General features: G+C 45.2%; 1 protein-coding gene across 1 annotated transcript in view; it reads left to right on the forward strand.

Moving 5' to 3' along the window:
* The first annotated feature begins 7,981 nt into the window (after window positions 1-7,981).
* Window positions 7,982-24,727, forward strand: part of WWC2 (WW and C2 domain containing 2) — a 207,004-nt gene continuing 190,258 nt past the window's right edge. Inside the window, 1 exon segment of the mRNA XM_047714505.1 lies at window positions 7,982-8,508. Within this exon segment, the coding sequence (XP_047570461.1) occupies window positions 8,378-8,508 (131 nt within the window). The 5' untranslated portion in view covers window positions 7,982-8,377.

Consider the following 24,727-nt stretch of genomic DNA (forward strand, 5'->3'; position numbering starts at 1 on the left):
TTTGTATGTATGTCCCCAAGATCTGTGAAAAAACAAACAATGGAACTCTTAGTCTGTTTTAGAAAGAATAAACCTTAGGGTAGCATTTGCATCCACACACTAAATGTGCTAATTATAAGTAGCTTTGTCACCTGTTCATTAAAGCATGTTTCCCAGGTGTCGGGCAGGTGGTAGGTATTCCTCACTCTTCAAACTCTGGTATTTCTGTGTGAGTAAATGCGTGAGTGTGAGAGAGAGAGAGAAAGACAAAAAGAGAAACACTGAACATACAGAGAAGTGCATAAAACATGCACATGTATGGGCGCCTGGGTGGCTCAGTGGGTTAAAGCCTCTGCCTTCGGCTCAGGTCATGATCCCAGGGTCCTGGGATCGAGCCCTGCATCGGGCTTTCTGCTCAGCAGGGAGCCTGCTTCCTCCTCTCTCTGCCTGTTTTTCTGCGTACTTGTGATCTCTGTCTGTCAAATAAATAAATAAAATCTTTAAGAAAAAAAAAAAGCACATGTAATGTAAGAAGTAAATATAAAGCAAACAAGTGAAAAAACAGAACATCTTTCAAATTCCCCTCCCCATATCCTCCTCCCCAAGTTCAACGTCATTCTTCTCTTTAGAAGTAAGCACTATCTTGACCTTTGTGTTAATCATTTACTTTATCTCTTTGTGTACATCTCTAACCAATACAGCCTGGTTTTCTTTGTTTTTTTTGTGAACTTTTAAAAAAGATTTTATTTATTTATTTGACAGAGAGAGAGATCGTAAGTAGGCAGAGATGCAGGCAGAGAGAGAGGGGGAAGCAGGCTTCCTGCTGAGCAGAGAGCCCGATGTGGGGCTCGATCCCAGGACCCTGAGACCATGACCTGAGCCGAAGGCAGAGGCTTTAACCCACTGAGCCACCCAGGAGCCCCAAGGCACCCCAATTTTAAAGATTTTTGTTTATTTATTTGACAGAGAGAGAGAGATCACAAGCAGGCAGAGAGGCGGGCAGAGAAAAAGAGGGAAGCAGGCTCCCCCTGAGCAGAGAGCCCAATGTAGGGCTCAATCCCAGGACCCTGAGATCACAACCTGAGCTGAAGGCAGAGGCTCAACCTACTGAGCTACGCAGGCGCCCCAGGCACCCCAATTTTAGCTAAATTTCTTAAAATCAAATTCACAGCCTCGAGGTCAACATCAGAGTACCAAGAAGAGAGAGAATGAATGAGGAGGGAGACAGGCTGATAAATAATAATTAGAAATAAAAATTGTTTTCTTTTTAAATTAAATTTAAATTAATTAACATATAATGTGTTATTAGTTTCAGAGATAGAGGTCAGTGATTCATCAGTTGCACATGATACCCAGTGCTCATTCCAGTGCCCTCCTTAATGCCTGTCCCCTAGTTACCCCATCCCTCCACCCCCAACACCAGCAACACTCAGTTTGTTTCCTATATGTAAAAGTCTCTTATGGTTTGTCTCCCTCTCTGATTTCATCTTGCTCTATTTTTTCCTTCCTTCCCCTACGATCCTCTGTTTTGTTTCTTAAATTCTACCTATGAGTGAGATCATATGATAATTTTCTTTTTCTGATTGACGTATTTCACTTACCATTATACCCTCTAGTTCCATCCACATCCTCGCAAATGGCAAAATTTCATTTTTTGATGGCTGAGTATTATTCCATTGTATATATACACCACATCTTCTTTATCCATTCATCTGTTGATGGACATCTGGGCTCTTTCCACAATTTGGCTATTGTGGACATTGCCGCTACAAATATTGGGGTGTACGTGCCCCTTTCGATCACTACATTTGTATTTTTAGGGTAAATACCTAGTAGCGCCATTGCTGGGTTGTTGGATAGTTCTATTTTCAACTTTGAGGAATCTCCGTACTTTTTCCAGAGTGGCTGCACCAGCTTGCATTCCCACCAACAGTGTCGGAGGGTTCCCCTTTCTCTGTATCCTCACCAACACCTGTCATTTCCTGATTTGTTCATTTTAGCCATTCTGACCAGTGTGACCATCTCATTGTGGTCTTGATTTAGTACAGAAATAAAAATTTTGATGGAAAATTCAGAGGGGTTGGAAGGGAGATGTAAAATTCTCTCCATATGAGAGGATACATACATCTATCCTTTTAAAGAAGCTGTTTTCCATTGACTGTAAAGTTGGATGGAAAAAAAAAACAATTTAAAGGTGATAAAAGGGAAATAGAATCTTATTTCATTATATAAGGAAGAATGTAAATGAAAACCCATTCTAGGGGTCTACCCCACAGTGTATGCAAGAGGTACCCTCTGAGGGCCTCATTCATAGACATGTGGCATTTAGGCTTTTGTTCCTTTCCATTATAAGATGGAGATTCCCTACCTTCAATATCTTTTTAGCAACTGTAGAATTTGCTCAGTGTGAGCTTCTATCTGCAGTGAACATGGTAAAATTTAATCTGGTTGATGTTGCTTACTATTGAACTGGAGTGATGGTTGTTGAAATAAGATGTTGTTATATAATTAGCTGTAGGGGAAAGTGGTTATGGTAATCCAGGTTTCTGGTTTGGCCCAGCACTGGGAATTTTTTTTTAAAAGATTTTATTTTTATTTATTTGACAGGCAGAGATCACAAGTAGGCAGAGAGGTAGGCAGAGAGAGAGAGTGGGGGAAGCAGGCTCCCCGCTGAGCAGAGAGCCTGATGCGGGGCTCAATCCCAGGACCCTGGGATCATGACCTGAGCCGAAGGCAGCGGCTTTAACTCACTGAGCCACCCAGGCACCCCATCACTGGCAATTCTTAAAGATCACATGCCTGTCTTCTTAAGAACAGTCTAGACAATATATTTTAGGAATTGTGGATTAGCGTTACCTAGTCACAGTCATAGGGATGTTATTTATTTCAATCAGTTTAGTGGCAGAGTAGCTGAATCAAACCAACCAACCAAACAACAACAGCAAAAAACCACCCTACTGGTTTAAATCAGAAGAAAAGGAACATTCTCTTTATTTATTAAAAAGTTCCGGCTTATATAATCCCCGATCTCCTTGAGGAAACAAGGGGTATTAAAATGTTGAAAACCTGTTCCTCTTGTCCCATACGTGAGTTGATTGACTGGCGTAACGATGAAGGTTATGACAAGAATTCTCTCAGAGATGATTTACACGCTAGTAACTAATGCTTACACACATCCGGAAAATGGAGACCACGTTTTACAAAGAGATAAACTAAATCATATCAGATTACTGAGGAGCGAGAGGCCAAGAATAGGATTAGAGACGGGTGACTTAAATCTTACGGACGTTTCCCTTCCAAAATTCAGTCCTGAATCCCCCGCCCTCCACAGACTTTCAGGGGGAGGACTCCCCAAATACATTTGCAGTCGGGGCCTCTTGTCTGAGCTTGAGTCCTGACCTTTCACTTTCCGTTGAGTATCTCTAATTTCCAGAAACAAACCCCTATCAGATCCCCCTTTGGACTTCCTCGTTTATTTCTCTACTTGAGTCTCTCTTAACGGCTTAAAATCTTGGACTCATACCAGACTCCTCCTTCTGGTCTAGTCTCTGTGCCCTTCTTAATCTAATCAGCAGCAAATTCTTGCTAGATCATTTCTTTTCATCCACCCCCTCGCTGTATTTCTAATGCAGACCTTTATCTCTCTCATACCTATACTATCACACCGGCCTCCTAACTCCATGGCTCCAGACAGTCCTGGGCTCTTTCCCACCAGATTCGTTTTGGAGCCTTGCACGTTTGTTTCTTTGCACAAGCAGGCCTTGCCCTGCAGGACCGTTCTGGCGTTGTGTCGGCGCTCCTTTCTACCCTATCCCATTTCATTTTTTTAGTAGAAATTTTTTTTTAAGATTTTATTTATTTATTTGACAGAGAGAGAGAGAGATATCACAAACAGGCAGAGAGGCAGGCGGGGGGGGCGGGAAGCAGGCTCCCCGCTGAGCAGAGAGCCCGATGCAGGGCTCCATCCCAGGACCCCAGGATCATGACCTGAGCTGAAGGCAGAGGCTTTAACCCCCTGAGCCACCCAGGCACCCCTCATCCTGTTTCTTTGATGATCATTTTCCTCATGTGTACTTCTTTGATGGGACCCCCTACCCACCCCCCCTCCCCGCAAGGCAGCCCCCATTCTCTCTAAAAACTCCCTTACTTTACTGAGAACTCAGAAAGTTCTTCCTCTAACACTAAGGAAGTGTAAGGGTACTGTGTCGTCCTGCACCTTGCTTTTTTCACTTAATGTATCCTGGACATCTTGTCTTTGTTGTTGTTTTTTAAATCAGCACATATATGTTTTCTAATGCTCTTTATTTATTTGTAGGTAGGCTCCATGCCCATGCATGGGACTTGAACTCATGACTCTAAGACTGATAGTCCACGCTCCACCTCCCGAGTCAGCCTTTTAAATGCCTACTGAGTATGGGTGTTTGGTAACTCATTTAATCAGTCCCCTAATCATGGACACTGGTGGCTTCCCCAGTTTCGTTATCGTCAAACATGCTGCAATGAACATCTTTGCTTATCTTGAGCCGAAAAGCTTCGTAGGTAAAATTGCAGCACTGGGATTGCTGGAATAAAAGCATATATATTTTCTTTTTTCTTTTTTTTTTAAAGAAAGCATTTTTTTTTTTAAGATTTTACTTATTTGACAGAGTGAGACACAGCAAGAGTGGGAACAGAAGCAGGGGGAGTGGGAGAGGGAGAAGCGGGCTCCCCGCTGAGCAGAGTGTCTGATGCGGGGCTTGATCCCAGGACCCGGGGATCATGACCTGAGCCGAAGGCTTAACAACGGAGCCACATAGGCGCCCCGCATATATATTTTCAATTTGGGTTGACGGAAGTAATTATCTTTTGAAATAATTTGCACCCTCTATACTTCCATTTTACATATCACTAATTTACCTCCCCCCCCGCCCCCCGTATTCGGACATTGACAGTCAGGGTTTTGCTTAAGGCCAGTTTCATCCCCTTAGACTATTAGTACCAGAAAGAATGTAAAGCCAGGAGAAAGGGGAAATGAATTCCAGAGAACAGACCCTTCAGTGGCTAGGGCCCGGCTCCTTCAGCTGGGGAAATCCAGGGCAGCAGACCACACCGTCTTTCTTTGCCAATAATCAACTAGAGCTAAATGAAATCTAAATGTATCCATTTACCAAATAGCGATAATCTTTACACTTCTATTATTTTTATGGATGTGAATATCGATCAGATAAAATTTCATTGTCTTAACCACTAGGAATTCTCTGGAAAGATGGTGCTGCATAAGTGCGTGAACTCAGAACAGCAGAGTTCAAACCCGATCAAGACACAGAATCTGTAAAGCAGTGACTGGCTTGTCATCTTAACTGCTTTTGTGTGGCCAAATGTTTCCTGTGCCAACCAGTGGGAGAGAAGAAGCGAGTTTGTCTCTTCATGGCTTTAGAGTTTTGTTTATCTGTTCAGCATCCCTTTTTGAAGTTCCAGGATTTATGGAACAATAAATGCCATTTACTGCTGTGTGCGCTATGTTGGACCCCCCATCGGTGTTAGGAGTTTGGGTAAAAATATTTACCCGAAAGCTTATCAACTTTGAAATTGTACCAAGAAGTATTTTGCAGTAATTCAACCCAGTGAAACAAATTAAATTATGGCAACAGCAAAGTTAGTGTTTGCTTGTTTGTTTGTTTGTTTGTTTGTTTTAATAGTAGGACACAGACATTTTCTTATGTTTTCTAATGGGTGGGTAGGGAGCCTGGAAGGAGGCCTGAAACCAGGATGTTTTGGCTACTTTGCAGAATGATGGGGCTTTTGTTTTGTTTTTAAATTTTATTTATTTATTTATTTATTTGAAAGAGAGAGAAGGGGAGTGAGAGAGAGAGAGAGCACAAGCCCGGGAAGTGGCAGAGGGAGAGGGAGAGGGACAAGCAGACTCCCCACTGAGCAGGGCTGGATCCCAGGACTTTGGGATCATGACCTGAACCCAAGGTAGCCTCTTAACCAACCGAGTTCCCCAGGCGTCCCTGAATGATGTTATTAGTTCACTGTGATATAAATTTTGGCCATGCAAGTGAGACAGTTTAAAGCAGTTCAAAACAAACCTTCACCTTCTCACCTTACTGGTGTGAGAGATTAGTTTTTTTCACAGCATTCAGTAGTCCAACCTTAAGATTACCCACTAGAATGTCATATGTCACATCTCCCTGGGAACTGGAGAAGGTTGCCTTGTGTGATTACCTCTTGATGAATGGAGTGGGGCAGAACAAGGGACCAGGAGATGGAGAATGCTCTTTGCTAAGGGCAAGCTTAGCTGGGGGGGTGGATGGGAGTCGAAGACCCAGAGGACAAAGTAAATGAATTCCTTGGGTGAGTCCCTTCCCCACCTCCTGCTCCCTCTGGTTTGTTCCTCTGGAGGACTGAACTCCCCAGAGTTTCTGGTTGAAGTTTCTGCCTTGGAGCAGACTACTCTAAGTGCAAATACAACTTCTAAGACTCTCACCCAAGAAGGCAAGTCCGGTCCCTGCCATGAAGCTGTTCCAAGCCAAGCCCTCCCCACTCCAGCTTTGAGATTGACCACAGATGCCCTGATGGCCTGGGTATCAAATGCGGGTCTGTGAATCCAGGCAGAGAAACGACTTTGTTCCAAACCCTCTGAAAGCCCCTGTCCAACGCTGTGTCCTGCACAAGGTGGGGAAGTCATTATGCATTAGCCCGCAAGATTAACCAAAAGGTGAATGGCTTAGCTGGGGAGCTTCGGCCGGCATTTTACTTTAAAAGAAGCTGTTAGTAACCCAGAAGAATATGGATGGGGGACGGTGTAGACCAGGCTGGAGAGGGGTTTTGGGACTAGGAGGCGCCCTCCCAGACAAGGGGCTGGGGGCACTGAATGGTCCGCGTCCAGCACTGCCAGCCCCTCCTCAGTGCCCACCAGGAAGCACTTGGGGATGAATAAAGAAATGCTTGTGGGCTAAGGGAAGATCCACATCCATTTAAGGTTAAGAGGGGGTCCCTCCAGCGTGGTCGCCCACACCTTCTTGGCCACAGCAGGGTTCGGGGTGGGGGAACTTCCCGCGGCGGGCGCTGGGCGGAAGGGACTGGTTTCAGGATTAGTCCACGTCCAGATGTCCTAAACCCCTACAACGGAGGCCAGCGGCAGAAGGTCCCCGGTGGCTGGCTTGGGCCCCCCGGGGGGCGCGGGGCTGGGGCTCCAGACCGGGCTGGAGGCTCGGGTGCCTTCTAGTCCGTGGCCCGCGTGGCGGGCGGAGCTAGGGTGGAGGGGGAGCAGTAGCTGCCCAGGGTCAGGCTGGAGTTTCCCCCGCAGGCGACTGGGGCAGGCGTGTCTCCGCGCTCTGGGACCGCTGGACCCGCCTTCGCTTTCCGCCGCGAGGCCCGTGGCCTCTGGGCTGAGGTCATGGAGGGCCGGGCGCTCTGCAGAGGCCCCGGGGGCGACACCGCCCTGGACACGCCACGGACACGCTTCTAAGCGCTTTCCGTGCTTTTCACACTTTCCCACCTCTCCGAACCGCCCTCGGGTTCCCAAGTAGCCCAGGGCGCGGCTTGGGGGAGCCTTTGTGCCCTCGCTGTTTGCTGGGACTTTTTCTTCCGAAGAGAGAGCTTCCCCCACCCCTTTCCTCTCGAAAGTCTTGTGGTTTCCCTAGAAGTCGGCAAGAAGTTGGGAAGGTTGCGGAGCGCTCTCTAGCTCCTTCCCGTCCCGAAACTCTAAAAAACCCGAGGCTTTCGGCCGCAGGGAGCTATTTGGGGTCAAGGGGAGGGAGCCCACGGTGCATTCCTTCGCCCTCCTCCCACCCACCTGGTCCCTCAGCTCCCCTCCTCCGCCCCCGCCCCGGGCCGGGGCTCGGGCTCGGCTCTGCGCCCCTGCTCAGGCAGCGGGACCCGGGAGCTGCAGGGTTAAGCCCTGGAATGTGGCGGCGAGGAATGTGCATGCAGATGAGCCCAGCGAGGGGAGGGGCGGGCGGGGGCGGGCCCGGGGCGGGGCGCATGCTAATCGCACGCAAATGAGGAGGCCCGTCGCCGCCGCGGCCGCCGCTCCGCCGAGCTTCCCGGATCCGAGCCCAGACGGCGGCGGCTCGGGCAGCCTGGGCGCCGCGACCCTCGGCGGCCACAGGGGGACGGGGAGGAGGAGGAGGAAGAGGCGGAGGCAGCGGCTGTAGCCGCGAGGAGGAGGAGGAGGAGGTGGAGGAGGTTTCGCTCGCCAGCTCCGACGCAGACATGGTGGACTGATCCCCGGCGGGGCCGAGAGCAGGGTTTCCTGAGGCGCCCCCCGCGCGTGGCCCCGCCGCGCCCCGCGCCCCGCAGCCCCTCGCCGGCGCCCGCGTCGGGTGCGGCGGCCGGGCCGGGCAGTCGCGTTCCCGCCGCGTCCCGCGCCCGGTCCCTATGGAGGCGCCGCTCGCCGGCGAGGCCGCCGACCATGCCTAGGAGGGCCGGGAGCGGGCAGCTGCCGCTACCCCGGGGCTGGGAGGAGGCCAGGGACTACGACGGCAAGGTCTTCTACATCGACCACAACACCAGGAGGACCAGCTGGATCGACCCCCGGGACAGGTGGGCGGCCGGGCCGCGGGTGGGCGCGGGGACCCGCCTCAGAAGCGCGGCGGCGGCTGTTGTCCGGGAGATTCGGCCGATCGGCGGCGCCCGCGGCGCGGGGGGCGTGGGGCGTGGGGCGTCGCCGACCCCGGGGTGCCGGGAGGGGTCTCGGGAAGGAGGTTCGGGACCATCAGCCGGTGAGGAGCCCCGGAGGGGCTCGGTTGGAGCCGCCCCTTCCAGGGCCTCTTTGCCCGCTCCCTTCCCGACGCCCCCTGGGACCTTCAGACACTCCCGGCCCGGAGGGAAGGGTGGAATTGGCGCCCCGGGCTGGCACTTCGTGCCCCGTTAACGGACCCCGAGGAGCCACCTGAGCCCTGCCGCGAGCTCGTCTCCGCCTAAAGTGGGCCAAACTGGAGCTGGCGGGTTGCTTCGGCCTTTGGGAGGCGGGGACGGGCCGGGAGCCTTCGGGAGAAGGCCTAAGTGTAAGGTGGGGAACCGGCCGACCCCGGCCACCTGTGGCATGTCTCTCTCTCTCTGATCGTCCTTGGGTGCCAGCCTTGACTACAAGTTCTTGACGGGGCGCGCTCCGGGTCAGGCGGGAGGTCCTGGGCACGGAGGGGGGTGTTCCAGGCACCCTTCCTCGCTGGGCCTTAGCTGTGGATGTTGTTAGATTTGCCCCTCAGGGTTTAGAAACACTTTTCTTGGGTGGGAGGTGGGGGGGGGGAGGTTTGGTTTGCTGCTTATTGTAAGCCTTCACCTGAAAACTTGAACTGAGTCCTAGATCTTGGAAAGGCAAATTCTGTTTTGAAGAAAGAAGTGCCGTGAACGTGGAAACAGACATGAGCTTAGCGTGGTTTCTTGGAGTTTTCAACACACACTTTCTAGTCCTGCTCGGAGATCAAGTCATCATTTAAGAAGTGGAGGGGCTGAATTTTCCTGAATGTTCACAAATGTTGGTCCTCTAGCCCATCGGTCTCGTTACCCTTAAAAGGAAAACTTCTGAAAGTTGGACTTATTGTAAGAATAATAGGAGATAGTCCTAATTGTAAATTTGTAAAGTGGCCGTTAAGGAGGTGTTCCTAATCGTAAATTAGGGGTTTACAAGCTTTTAGGTGCTGCTTTTACCCCTTTTCTTAATTTGAAGTTGAAATAGTTTTGTACTTTGTGTTCTCAGTTAACTTTCATCTTAAGGATATTGTTTTTTGAAAGCTATTAAAGAGTAATTCTAAGAAAGTCATAAATGACATTATAAATTTATGGAACAATCCTTATTAAATTATCCATGAAGGTATCAGTTTAGGTTTCCTTTTTGAAATGAGAAAAGGCACCTGGGCTGAGGTTCTCTCACCACAGCCTGGCTGCCTGTTGCTGGCCTGATGAAAGTTATCACAAGCATCACACCTTCACAGTTTCTCCAGACACATTACTTGTTGTCATAAACTTCACGCTCCGGGTCAGTTATTTGACTTATGCCCTTGCACTTGAAACTGTTTAACAGATACTAAATGTCAGTGATGATGGTGTGCACCCAGCAGTGACTTCTAAGGCACCTGTATAAATATTTGACTTTTACAGTTATGTGGTAATTCTGCTCTCTCATACTTGGAGTTTCAGGTTCTTGAAATTGCGGTGAATTCTTGAAATTTTTAGACATTTCAGATTCTCTTCATTTTGCATGTTCAATTATATCGTCGCATTTGTATTTACCAACAAGGATTATAAGAATATGTAATGCCTGGGTAAAGCAAATAGAAAGTGAGATAGGACTTGGCTTGTCCATAGCACTACTAATTAAACAAGTTAAGCATGCCTTTTATTTTAAACTGTTAATGGATTAACAATTATCATGAACTCTGTTTTCAGGAAACTGGGTAACCAATTCATTTATTTGGATAAACAGTTTTGACTAAGATGACTTGTTATTATTCCAGTTTTCTTTTGAAGCGGTTAGATCTTTAAGTATTTGGAAATAGATATTCGGTTATACGCATTTCTGGATCTCACTATGAGTTTTAAAAAATTCTGTGAGATCCAGGGTCATTGCTGACATACTTAGTTTAAATTTGATTGTGTTTTCTTCCAGGGGAGTAAAGTGACTATAAGTCTTGCTAAATTATGTGAGAGGATATTTGGAGCAATTATGAACTCTAGTCAATTTTGGTAGACACTTACCAACCATATGGAAAAAGAGTATGTTACACAGGCCAGTTGGAGTGTGCCCATTCTTCTACAGGATCAGGTTACGAATCCTGGAGGAGAAGTGTGTCTTGATAAACTTGATATAAGTACTGAATGCAGTACTTTCGAACTTTTAACGTCAATTAATTAAAATGGTCATGATGATTTCCCCACTATGTTAAGAAAAATCCTGGAAGTCTGTCAGAATTGGTGGAGTATTTCTGACTATATAGATACACACGCAGTTTTAGTGGCAGGGTGAGGGAAGGCTGGAGGCTTTTACAAGAACATAATTTTGTTCAATAAGTAGTGGTTTTAGAATACTGAAGTGTTAACCTATTTCTGAGCTTTTGGAGGTAGATGAAATAATGCAAAGTTCGCTGGGACGTGATTAAAGCTTTTCACGCCCCACCACTTATTAACTGAGTAAGCTTTTCTGAGTTTTTGAGTCCCTCTAAACCTTCATTTTCAACTCTGAGATAAAGCTAATACCACGTACTTCATAGGCATGGTTAGGGGTCCACAATGAGGGCCGAGCCAAATAGTAGTGGTGATGGTGTCATTCCACTGCAGGAACTGAGAGGTAGTTCGGGTGACCCTTGGAAGTGGTGGACGTACTGGCACCTCTTTATGTGGTGTTTACCGTGTGGCAGTCATTGCGCTAATAAGCTTCTTACCTGTAATCTCATTCTCTTCCCTCATTAGTCTTCTGACTTGGTGCTATTATTATCTTCCAGTTACAGATGAGGAAATGGAGTCACAGAGACATTGCCATTGCTGTTAAAAGTTGGCCAAGATTTGAAGTCAGATAGTTTGACTCTAGACTCCTGTGTCATTCCTGTAGACCGCTGGAACACCTGGACATGCTTGGGGGTATTTGGATGGAGCAGAACCTCTTTGCCTGGTGTTGATTTTTCAAGCCGATTGACCGGTCTTTATTGTTCTTCAAAGGTTCCTGTTAACTTTTTGTGATTCTTAGATCCCGCAGTTAGCCACACGTAGGGTCTGGGTCTTGAATGCCTTGGGAGTAGGGATGGAGGCCCACCAGGTTGACCCCACAGAACGACAGCGCATGCCAGGTAGAACTTGGAAATCCAGTGTACTCTTGGGCACATTGGAAGTTCTCTTTGGAGAAGAGTTAAGGGCTCTGTCTCGTTCCTGAGTAGATTACAGTTTTACTATGATGGGCTCGACTTTGCCCTCCTCCTCCCCCCTTACCAGTTCTGAGGACATCTCCCCGTCTATGATTCCTTGTCTCCTATTCTCCCCGACCTGGGTGGGTTAACTGTTATTCTGGGGGTCCGCTCCCTCCCTCACCTCTTCCTTTGCCCACCATGGACAGCCTTTGACCACACCAGCTGGTGTTTATGGTGGCCCATAGATCATGGCCAAATGGTGTGGTGCTTAAAAAACACCCCCTCCATTCAACATAGGACAAAAAGGTGGGTTTGGATTCATTGCCTCAGGAATAAGGGGCTAAGGTGGGCAGGCCTCAGAGCCTGGGTGAGTAGTTGTACAAATTCTCAGTAGAATTTTGCTCATTTTCTGTCCTTGGATTGAATGTTATCCTGAGATACAATAATTTTGTTTAGGTGAATGTAAAAGATTTACCACCACACAAAAACTTGCCGATAGACCTAATCTTTGGTTTATGGCTAGCATTAGATATTGAGTGACCCGTGTGCTTTCTGATTGAAGGGCAGACGTTCTGGGGGTGGGGTGGGGATGGTGACAGGAGGAAGAGGATGTTAGTTGGCTATCCTTGATGGCTGAGCTAACTCTTGGCTCTTTTTATGGCACGTGATTAGGATCTGAGGATCTCTGTATTGTCTTTCCTTCAAAGTCAAAGCAAGTAATTTTGCTAAACCTACTGCTAGAGTGTAAATTCCTCAAGAGAACTAATTGCTTATTACTGCTTTCTGCGTCCTTTGTAGATAGTAGATGTTAAGTGAATGTCGCTTAGGTCCATTAATGAAGAAAGTTGTTAAATTAATGAAAGAATGCTTGTTGAGCTACTCTCTTCCAGTTCCTTATTGTTAAGGCTTTCGAAAAATATGCCCATAACCACCACCAACCAGAGACAATTGATTTTCCAGTTAAATTAAAAATAATGAGAGAATTAAGCTGCTACATTTTGACTAATAGTATAAAGATGGGAATTATATGAGAGCAAAGAAAACAAAAGTCAGCCCTCATAGTCTTAATCACAACTGTCATTGTCATAGTTTGCCGGAAATCCTTTCCTCTCCTGCCGGCTGAGTTTGGGTGCCAAGTGGTTATTTACTGTGAATTATTTGAGTGATTACGGTTTTTGAGGTATGGAGAGCTTGCTAAAGAAAGGGTTTTTTGGTTTTGTTTTGTTTTGTTTTTTAAATCACTCTGGGAAGCACTAATTTAAACTCAACTGTGCTGTCTTCCAAAAAATTCCCAAAGAAGTATTTCATGTTTTCAACACAGTTTGCCATAGTGTTTGCAGGAGGGAGCAATGGTTGCTTAGTATATGACTGAGATTTCTTCCATGACTTTAATAGTCCTTAGTTAGCAGTGTAATTTGTTGGAAGACTTAGGGCACCACTTGCTTTTTTAGGAAAGACTATTATTTATAAATAAATAATTTTTTTTTTTTATAGCTGCAAATCACTGAATTGCGAGTTACCTAGTCAACACTTACGGCTGCGGCCTTGCAGCAGGCTAGTATTTAAGTCTCCTGTAGGGAAGCTGCAGTGCGCTGGGAAGTGCCTGAGGAGATCTGACTGTGGGACTGGGAGATGTTGCCTTGTAAATGGCACGGGCTTGCTTTTCTTGAGGAAATGGTCAGTGGGAGAAAGATGCTGCCATGAAAGAGGGGCGTGGCCAGCTTCCTTTTGCGGCTGTGGGAGTTCTTGAAGTGATAGGGAACGGGGCCTGAGTCTGCAGTCTGTGTAGGCTGTCAAGTTCAAGGCTATGAACTTGATTAAAATTGGTTGACCTGATTTCTTAGCAGAATTCTGGACTAATTTTTTTGTTTCTGAAGCTCCTGTTACTGGAAAAATTATCATGGACATAGACTAGGAAAGGGGTTTTTTAAAGACCTGGCGTCTATGTAAGTTATGGATTAAAAATGATTTATCATTAAAAATGATATACAGGTCCATTCTCTTCAGTGGCTTTTTTCCCAGTTATCATTTGATTTTTGATTGAGATAAAAGAAGGCACCAAAAATTCACCATTTGAACCATTGCAAAGTACTATTCAGTGGTTCTTAGTGTATTCACAATGTCGTGCGGCCATAACCTGAACAAAACATGCCTGAACACTTTTGTCACCTCCAAAACAAACACTGTGCCCACGAAGAGCTCCTCTTCCGTTCCTTCCCCACCCATGCTGCCTTTGGCAACCACTAATCTACTTTCTGTCTTCATGGTTGTCCCATTTCTGGACACTTCCTGTAAATGGAATCATACAGTCTGTGTCCTTTGTGTCTGGCTTCTTTCACTTAGCACAATGTTTTCAGATTTCATCCATGTTGTAGCAGGTGACAGAACTTCGTTCCTTTTTATGACTGAATAATATTCTGTTGTATGGCTATACCATATACACTTTGTTTCTCCTTCAGTTGATGGGTGTTTGGGTTGCTTCCATCTTTTGGCTATTAGGAATAATGCTGCTGTGAGCATTCATGCATAATTTTTGTATAACTATACTCTCTTGGGTAGATCCCTGGAAGTAGAACTGCTACGTCACATGGGACTTCTATGTTCAACTTTTTGAGGCTCTGCCAAGCCATTTACCATTCCCACTGGGAGTGTCTGAAGTTTCTAGTTTCTCCACATCCTCACCAGCAGTTGTTGTTTTCCGTTTGTTTTGTTTTGTTTCGTTTTAAGCATTTCTTCTGGCCACGAGGTGGTATCTGACTGCGGTTTGGATTTGCCTTTCCCTCTGCAGAGTGTTTTGCTAGCCTTACTGTGACCCAAGCTTGCGCCTTTATTCTAGCCTCTTAGCTCTTCCCGCTGTCCCCACGTTTTTTGTCTCCTCTGGCTTAGTACCCGACCAGGAAAAAGTTAGCTAAGAGACATCGGTTCTGTTTAGCCTCACATCCCTCTTCCTTTTCTCACCGCTTTGAATCAATGTAACACCCAAGTGGAGGATATAGGCTCTTCCCCAGTGTTTACCGTGCCTGCCAGCCTAGCGCCCTGGGCTCTGGGAGGCCCCAGGAGGAACAGGATTCCGCCCCAGCTCAGGTTGGTTACAATTTAGTTTGCATAATCACCATTTAAAAAGTGAAAGAAAATTTGGATAGCGTCTATTACATTTTCCTTAGATACCCCTTTAATTCAGCCTAAGGGTGAGGAGGAGCAGCCAGAGGAATTAAAAGTAGGAGACAGTGCCAAAAAACATACTCATTTTTGTCTTCATCCCAAATGATATATTTTAAGAGGCCCAGATGTAAATCATGGAAGTAAGGCATTATAGTATGTGTGTATAGGTATATAACCAGCTTATTAAACATTTGATGTTTTAACGTTTTTAGTTTGGTAATATATGGTAAGGATCAAGTTCATTTTTATTAATTGTTAAAAAAAAAAAAACAACAAACCAACAAGTTGGAGGAAAGCGGGCAGACACGGTCTTGGCCAGGTTACCAAGGTGAATAACAGTGGTGATAACTCGTGTGGATGTCCTCTTGGTGCAAGGCGATGGCAGTGACACTGTCTTTGTGGTCTTCCTCCCCCCAAACTATCATAACCCCAGTCTAATCATGAGAAGAATGTTCACCCACCAGATCTTGGTAGAGGGACTTTCTACAAAATATCTGACCTGTACTCTTTAAAACTGTCGTGATTCTCAGAAACAAGGAAAGTCTGAGAAACAGTCATGGCTAAGAGGAGCCCAGGGAGACAATGAGGACTAGTGCCATGTGGTATCCTGGATAGGATCCTGGGACAGAAGAAGGACTTTAGGTACAAACTAAGGAAATCTGAAAAAAGTATAGATTGCAGTTAATACATCGTTCCTGGTTCATTCATTTTAATAAACATATCCTGATAGGGGAAACTGAATGTGGGCCGTATGGAAACTCTGTGCTAAGTACATTTTTTTTCCTGTAAATCTAAAACTGTTCCCCAGAAATAGTTGATTTGAAAAAGGTTACCAAAAAATACACAAAACAGTTGGAAGTGTTTTTCTTTAGTCAAAATGTGACTGCACTATATAATTTTGGGTTTTTTGGTATACTTGAAAAGCAGGGGTGGGCAAACTACGGCCCAGGGGCCAGCCTGCAGCCTTGTTTTTGTACAACTCTCCAGCTAAGAATGGCTTTTACATCATTAAAGGGTTGTAAGCAAACAAAGACAAAAAGGAATATGTGACAGAGAGTGTATGTAGCCCACAAAGCTTAAAATATTTACTCCGACCCTTTACCGAAAAATTTTGCCAACCTCTGATAGAAAGTCAGATGATAGTCTTTAACAATATTTTATATAAACATTTAAAAGAAAGAGTGATCTTATATGATAAAATGGTATGTTTATCAGTCATCATGGATCATTTTTTTCACAAATAACTTTGGGCTGTAGACATCATGTGGTATAATGACGGGTCCAACGCTGATGCTGAGTTCAAGGGGTTGCCTTGCTTAACTTACTGCTTTTAGTGAAATGCAGCATGCCGCAGAAAGGTCTCCAAACCCACGCTTCTCCGACATAGCTGGGATCAGATGAGGGACCTGAGAAACCAGGGAAAGATGAACGTCTGGACCAGTTTACCATTGGAGGTCTGAATATAGTAATTGATTCTGATGGTCGGAAACACTGATTTTCCTATGACAGATCGATGGTGTTTATAAAATCACAAAGTTGGTGATGGTGATCAAGTAGAAAATGAGTCTGTGTATTATCTTTATACAGCGGGTGCCCGTCACAGCCAGGAGTGTTCCAAAGATGCTGGGAAAGGCGAAGATGGTTTTACTCTGTGAATAATTTTTCCTATATTGTTTGCCCTGATGCCAGGAGAGAGATCATAGTTGTGGGGTGCCTGGATGGCTCAGTCCCTTGAGTATTGGACTCTTGGTTTTGGCTTGGATCGTGGCCTTGGGGTCCTGGGATGGAGGCCTGGGTCGGCTCAGCAGGGAGTCTGCGTGAGGTTCTCTCTTTCCCTCAGTCCCTCCCCTCGTGCTCTCTCTTTCCCTCAAAGTAAATGGATACAACTTTTAAAAAATGAAAACAAAAAGGAAAGAACTCATGGTTCTGAGAGGCCAGTGGCAAGCAGCATCTAAAACGGGGCCCGTAGGGAGTGGGACATGGCGGGGTAAAAGAGCTCATTTTGGGGGAGCCTGCTTTCATTCCTGTGACACTGGAGGTGTCGAGGTGGTCCGGACAGAGAATTGGACGAGAGGTGTACATTTAACTTACTTTGGTCTCTGTGGCGGCAGGGGTAGGGAATGGAAAGTCATGTAGACATTACCTTGATTATGAAAATAGCCACTGACTCTTAGCTAAAGAGTGTCCCTGGTATTCCTGTAAAAAGGAGTGTGTTGGGACTGGGCGGGCAGAGAGGCTTTCCTTTGGTGCAACTGGTGCTGCTTCTGCATGTGCTGCTTTTCCAGCATGGCTGTGGCCGTTGTGTCACCAACTCTGACCCTGAGTATGAGTGCCGACAGGGATAGGAAGTATTGAGAGACAGCGATCTGTGCAATGCAGTCCTGATTAAGATTCTGTCTTGGTGCTAGACTGTGGAATGTGTTGTGTACTTTACTGACATTGGTCCATTTTATGAGAAGGTAATTTTATTAAGTGGAGCTGATACTCAGTCAAGTTCAAAGCACGGGAGACATAGCTTTTACAGCAAAAGAGCAAGAGCGCACTGTTTCACACAGCGCAAAACCCTATTCTCCAGTTTTCCTTAGTGTTACAGTTTTTCTTAGAGATACATTTAAATGCCAATCTTTTTTTTTTTCCTTTGAAATTGTGACAGTGAATGAATGTGTGGAATCTGTATTATACACGATATCCCTGGGTTGTCTGTTTTGTCCACTTATAGAGCTTAGGTGTGTTTATTTCTGGCTGGTCGGTAGTTCTGTCCACACTATGTGTTCTTGCCCTTTTCGCTGGTCGTCTGGGTGTTTGAACTTGGTAGAGGTTTACTTTCTCCCCTCATTCCTCCCTTCCCCCCTTTCTGCTAAGTGGTGCAGCTCATGACATTTCTCTTAGGACCACGTAACTATGAACTGGTATTTAACTTGGCTGAACATGAATGCCCTGGTTTGCTGTTGCAGATCCGAAGGCTATAGGCTGACTCGGTTGTCTAATATCGCTTTCAGCTTCCCCCCGAAAGGTATGCCTTTAGTTGTATATAGATGCATTCTTGAGAGATTTCCTCATGTCTCATATGTAGGAGCATCTGTGTGTCTGCATCGCTAATGTTCTCATAAAATTGATTTCAAGTCTGTTAAGGAGGGAGACCTGCTTTGCATGTGCACCATTCTTCTGTGCTGTCTGCTTGGACTGCCTGTCCCCACGGGGCACTTGAGAACACTGCAGACCCCCACACCCATATAAATGAAATGTAAGTATTTGAAGGACCTTTGGCTTCTTCCAGCAGCCTCCATAATCTGTCCCCAGCCTACTCTTACTGACTTGACCCCCCCCCCCCAGTCACTCATTCATTTACTTGTTCAGCCCTTCATTGAAGATTTATTGACAACACTGTCTGCCTAACATACATCGTGAGGGACGTGGCATTGAACGGAATGGGCAAGATCCCTACTTCCATGGATTTTATGTTCTTGTTTAGGGATGACAAATTATAAAGGCAGTAGTGAGTGTGTTTGGAAGAAATAAACAAGATGACATAATAAAGAGTGTCGGCGGGAGCTAGTTTGGGTACGGCAGTAAGGAAAGGCCTTTTTTTTTTTTTTAAAGATTTTGTTTATTTACTTGACAGAGAGAGATCACGAGTAGACAGAGAGGCAGGCAGAGAGAGAGAGAGAGAAGCAGGCTCCCTGCTGAGCAGAGAGCCCGATGTGGGACTTGATCCCAGGACCCTGAGATCATGACCTGAGCCGAAGGCAGCGGCTTAACCCACTGAGCCACCCAGGCGCCCCAAGGAAAGGCCTTTTTGAGGAGCTGACTTTTAACTGTGCTGTCAGGGTAAGGAAGAGCCATCTGCATGAAGGCTGGGACGGTCCATGCAGAGGAAAAGGCTAGGCAGAAGCCCTAGTCCTGCTCTGTCTGGTGGTGATAGCGGCTAGGAGTATGTGGCTATTTAAATTAATCAAAATTAAATAAAGTTAAAAATTTCCTTTCTCAGTCTTGTTAGTCACCAGCTAAGGGTTCAGGAGCCACATGTGCAGGTGTAGAACACTTCCATCCGTGCTGAAAGTTCTCCCGGACCCCACTGTCCTAAAGTGCTAAAGAGGTTGGGAATGTTCAAGGAGCTGAAAGGCAGCCCGAGTGACCACAGTGTAGAGACACAGTGGGACGAGGGTCTTAGGAGATGAGGCAGAGACATGGAAAGGGTCTGACCAGGTATGCCTTGTAGACCATCAACATTTAAGGCATTTGGGAGCCACCAGACGAGTTTTAAGTTGAATGGAGGAAGGGAGGTGTATGTGCTCATGTGTGTGCGTGTGCGTGTGCGTGCTCCTGCTATATTTCCACAAAGGGAACATTTCTTTGTAAGACCTTACCCATTTAACAAGCCATTACTACTCTGTGGAGAAGGAGTGTTAGAGCCATGGCGATGAGATAATCTAGGCGAGAAACCATTTGGTCTTGAACTAGAGTGATGGGTTTGGCAACGGAGAGCAGTGAATGGATTGGGATGTTTTTTAGGTAAAAGGGAAAGAACTTACTCGTGCTTTGGCTGTGTGAGGCATGAGGAAAAGAGAGGAATGAAGGATTTACTGATAAACAGATGGGGAAGGACCAAGGGAGGACTGTGGTTGGTCGGCAGGCAGTTGGATCAGTAATCTAGAGTTGAGGTCTAAGATGCCTGTTACAGCATACACATGGAGATACCCAACAGGTGGCCAGATGTAGAGTCTGGAGTTTGGAAGAGAGCTCAGAGCTCAAGATAGTAAATTTGGGTGTATGTAGATAGTATGTTTAAATGGTGGGATGGGATAAGATCCCTGGGAGAGAAGGAAAAGAAGAGGTCCCAGGGTGAAGTACAGGGCTGAGGTTCCATACACTTATTTTTTGGTTAGTGAAACCTTGTTCCAGCGAAGATGGTTTCCTTATTCTCCTTGGAACATATGTTACACATTGGAGTGTGCTGCAGATGACGAATGTGTGACGGAGATGATGTTAATGGTGGTAGGACTACCACATATGGAGCCTTGTTCATATGGCCCATCAGGCCCCGCGAGAGCGTGCGCGGTCTGTGTTGTCCACTGTTGTATTTCAGTGTCTAGTTCCGTGGGAACTCTTAATGAGTATTTGTTGAATCAGTGAAACCTTTCATAAGGTACCATTATTGCCACCATTTTAGGAAACTGAGGCTTAATGCATTAAGTGACTTGTGCCGGCCACAGAGCTGTGAGGCAGTGGCAGCAGAACTCGACCGTGTCGCTCTCACTTCAGAGCTGCGCCTGTAACGCGGTACTGACTCTGACAACTGCTGGGAAGGGCCCTGAGCTGTCCTTTAGGGGTTGGAAGTCCTAGCCGGCACACAGTGAAGTTTCCAGCACATGGAGCTTCCCTTAACAATTTAGCCACAGGTAATCTGCCAGTGCCTTAATCCTTAATCCTGTACATGTACTGGGTTTTCACGCTTGAAATCAAGCTGTGACTTTTTCAGAATTTACTTTTTATTTTCCCGGACAAGTTGGTAGGCTCCATTTGGTTAAGTCATGCATTCTGTTACTTACTCGTTCCCCTCAGAGGACACCCAACCCAGTATCTTAGGCGTGTTTGGTACTCAAAGCTGAGTTGATTCTATCACTTCTGCCTTATTCCAGTGCTTTAAGTTCCTTCAGAGGCTGAGATCCCACATGGTATAAATCCTCTTTACCCTTGTCTTTTGGTTCTAAAAACACTTTGACCTTGTACCACCGTCTTCTCCTAGTGTACCTTCTGTGGGAGTGCCACCTTCCCAAATGTGCCCTGCACATCTGCACTCCTCCAGGTGAACTGATTATTAAGAATGGAGAATTTTCAAAGCATAAAGCTGAGTCCCAGCTCTTTCCAGATCCTAGAGCGCTCTCTTTTTCATGGATTTTAAACCCCAGTGGTTAATCCATTGTCTGAAAATCCTGTGGTTTTACCACAAGTGTGTAAATTACAGAACTTGATTGGAATTATTTTTTACTTTAACTGTTGCAGTGGAGCGTAAGTCTTGGGGGAAACAGTCATCTCTTTCTGTAAATTGCCATGTTATATTTTGCTTTCCACTGCTCAGATTTGGATTCAAGGGCCGGCCTTCGTAAATGAGAAGTGATAGAAGCTAAGAGGGAGTGTGGTGTGTTTTTGTTTGATTTACTCATGCCACGAAACTTACCTGGAAGAAAACACGCCCTCACTAACACCCTGGTTGTAGAGGAATCATGTGACATTTCTTTCGCATTCTTTCTCCCTGTCACAAGTTGCTGCACTTCTGTTTGTTTTTGTGAGAGCTAAACAATGTATTGTGTATCTGCTTCTGCCTGGAAATCTAGTATTCTTACATTTCTACTTTTGACTTGGTTTGAGATCCAAGTTTGTGAATTTTAATTGAATGCTTAGCTTTATGCATGGGAAAAATCTTTTGTTCCTGTGTTGCTATGAGCAACAGTTGTTAAAGTTAACCTTCCCCTCTTTAAAGAAACGTGGACAAATATGAATTTTAACAGGTTAAAAAAAGGGCATCATTTTAGTGTTGCAAATGGTCTGTTTATGAAATGAATTGTTACTATGCCTGTGGTTATCACAGAGAAGGGAAGAATGCAGTAGAAGTGAATAATCATCCGACACATGGACAAAACATTCCTAAAATACTATTCAAATGAGGAAAGACTTTACGGGGCTGCAGCCGAGTAGCCAAGCGTTGAGTCCTTTTAGTCGGTGGTGGCCTTTTAGTCGGTGGTGGCCGTCTGACTGTGTTTGCTGTGGAGGCTGAAAAGAGGCTGTGTGTAGTGGCTTGCACAGAAAAACCATGACTTATCGAAAATTTCCCAACTTTTTTTCTTTTCTTTCTTTCTTCTTCTTTTTTTAAAAGTCTTGCCTCGCAGTCTCCCCACACCACACTTTATCTCATTCTTAAAGACTTCTTTTGTCTTGATAGTATCTGTTGCCTTGCTCGGCCCCCCTACTTGAGTCTCAACGTCATTGACTCCTGGTGATTGCTTAGACTTGCTGTTTGATTCTGTTGTGTGATTTTTGATTACACTCCTTTGTGCTGTTTAAACTAGCGGTGTTTACCTAAATTAGAGGTGGCAGCAAAGGACTCCGGTTGGCCCATTTGAATGAAAATTGAGAGAGCAAGTTGCCCTGTCCCCGTGGAGAGCCTGCCGGATGGATTTCCCTGAGCTCATGCTCCAGGAGGGTGCTAAGAATTTGGCCAGACCTGGAAGAGTCAGGAGAGCTGGGAAGGGCCGGCTTAGGGATTTAAAGTGATAATGTAATTAATTCTCCCTCTGAGAATCCAGTACTCATGGAAGAGATGCCCTTTGTCCTCCTCCCACTTTCTTGCCTCTGCCCCAGCCCGCTCTTGAGAATGAACCCCAGAACGCCAGTCCTTTATTCGGTTTGCAGGAAGAAAACAGAACTTTCTCCTTCAAGATTTCAGTACCCCCTGCGGAGTTCTCCACGCGGCCCCTCCTCACGCTAACATCTCTGTAGCTGTGCACTTTGTACATCTGAAGACAGTGGTTTCTTTTTTAAACCAAAGTCTTGTTTTTTAATTCTGAAAATTTAAATTGGATTTTTATTTTATTTTTTATTTTTGGTTAAGCTACCAGTTTTAAAAGCACAGAGTGTTAGAATGTAATTCTATGCTGTATTCTGGGATAAGAGTCAGAACTGAAAATGAGTCTGTAAGGGTTTGAGAAGGATGTTCATTTAACCCATGCCTCTTGTATACAAAGTTCATTTCCTTTCCACTGATGTCAATTCTGGCTCCAAGATCTGTCTTTACTCTTGGATTCTGGTTTTCTGGCCTTGAAGAGGAAAATGAAGAATCATTTGGAAAATGAGTTATTTTAGAATTTTCAAGGTTACAAGGTCAGCTCTCTGAAGCTCTGTGTGTGTGTGTGTGTATACGTTTTATTGAAAAATGCCTTATTCATGTTGAATAATCATGGTACATAGAAATGAAATACTGTGAATTGATAAAGATGGAAGGATACTGAGCAGGGAGCCCGAAGCGGGGCTCGATCCCAGGACCCTGAGATCATGACCTGAGCTGAAGGCAGATGCTTAGTCGACTGAGCCACCCAGGTGCCCCAAGAAAACTGAGGTTTAACTAGAAGGTAGGGAGCCCAAATTTAACTGCAGGCTTTCAGTTTACACAGTATGCTAACCTAGTTCGTCACTTTTCAGAAATCAAAAGGTCATTAGTACTTATCCAAAACAAGAAATGTCTGAAGATGGAATGTGTTTCACTTTTATGAATGACTATGTGTAAAGAAGTATATAGGTATGTTTCCTGTGTCTCCTGCTAAATTATAAACTCACTGAAAGTTGGAATGATATTTTTTGGGTACATTTCCCAGCACTATGTATATCACCTGATGGATAACTAGAGGTTGGTATACCCTGTAGGAGTGTGACCCAGATTATGGAATAATGATCTTACATTCATCGTGTTTACTATGAACCAGGGGCTCTCCTAGGCTTTTCACATGCCTTATTTTATGTAATCCTTACTAAAATGCCTTGAGGCAGATATGTTCATATTCTATAATGTTAGCCTCTTAACTTCATTTCTTTGTTTATTCATTTATATGAAAAATTCTACCACCTGCCCTATTTTTGCTCTCTTTCCTGGGCTCTGCAATTCCATTGTTACTATGGTCTTCAGTCTTTAGGGGCTAAATGAAGTCCTCCTTCCCCAATGGGGAAAATGCCCCATTATTTTAGCAAGTCAGGATCAGTTAGCAATTTTTTCCCTTTATTTTAAAAAGTTTCCCAGTTTTTGACTAATTATGTGTTACAAAATGCAAGAACAAAAAGAGTAAAAAGTCATCCTCCTCCCCATGCCTCTTGGTGCCCCCCATTTCTCTCCCCAAAAGGAGAGACCTCTATCATCAGGCTCTTGTATAGTGTTCCAGAGATACTCTTTACATAAGCAAGACTATATATGCACATGTACTGGTCTACATATATCTTGGCTTTGTATTTTTTGACACGATTGTAATACCATTTAGCACCTTGTTTTCCTCTTAGTGTTAGAGATTGTTCCATTCTGTTGCGTATAACCTGCCTTTTAATATTCTGTTCTGTGAGCGTACTGAATCTTTTTGAACCATTTCTTCACTGATGGTCATTTAAGTTCCTCCCCGTCACCTTCTTTAGTACAGGTAAATTCCTAGGCATGAAAAGGCTGGGTCATTGGATGTACGTTTACAGTTTTGATTGGTTGGTTTAGCCTACCATCCATGGACATCGTACCTGTTTCTGTTCCTGGCAACTTTCGAATTAGTGCCTTTCCCCCACACCTTTGCCATACATTGCGTGTCAAAACATTTGATATTTTTTATTGATAAGAGAGATGCGTATTAAAACGACAGTGCAATAACCTCTTATGAGTGGAATCAAACATTTATTTTTCCTCTTCTGTGAACTGAGTCGTCCCATTTTAAAAAAAGTTTTTATTTTTAAGTAGCTTCTATACCCAATGTCGGGCTCCAACTTACAACCTCAAGATTGAGAGCCGCGCCCTTCACTAACAGAGCCAGCCAGATTCCCAATCTCATATTCTTCTTTCTTTTTTTTTTTTTTTTTTGTCGGATCATTGTTACTTTTACAACTGGTTTGTAGACTTTGTATTAGGCAAAGTATAAAATCAGTGAGGGCAGAAATGGATTATTTAAGGAATGCTGCCAGCTCAATAGGCCATCTGTATTAAAAAATACAATTTGGATTCCTGTGCTTTCCCTTCCACA

The sequence above is a fragment of the Lutra lutra genome, chromosome 2 (assembly GCF_902655055.1).
Source record: "Lutra lutra chromosome 2, mLutLut1.2, whole genome shotgun sequence".
NCBI classification, from domain to species: Eukaryota; Metazoa; Chordata; class Mammalia; order Carnivora; family Mustelidae; genus Lutra; species Lutra lutra.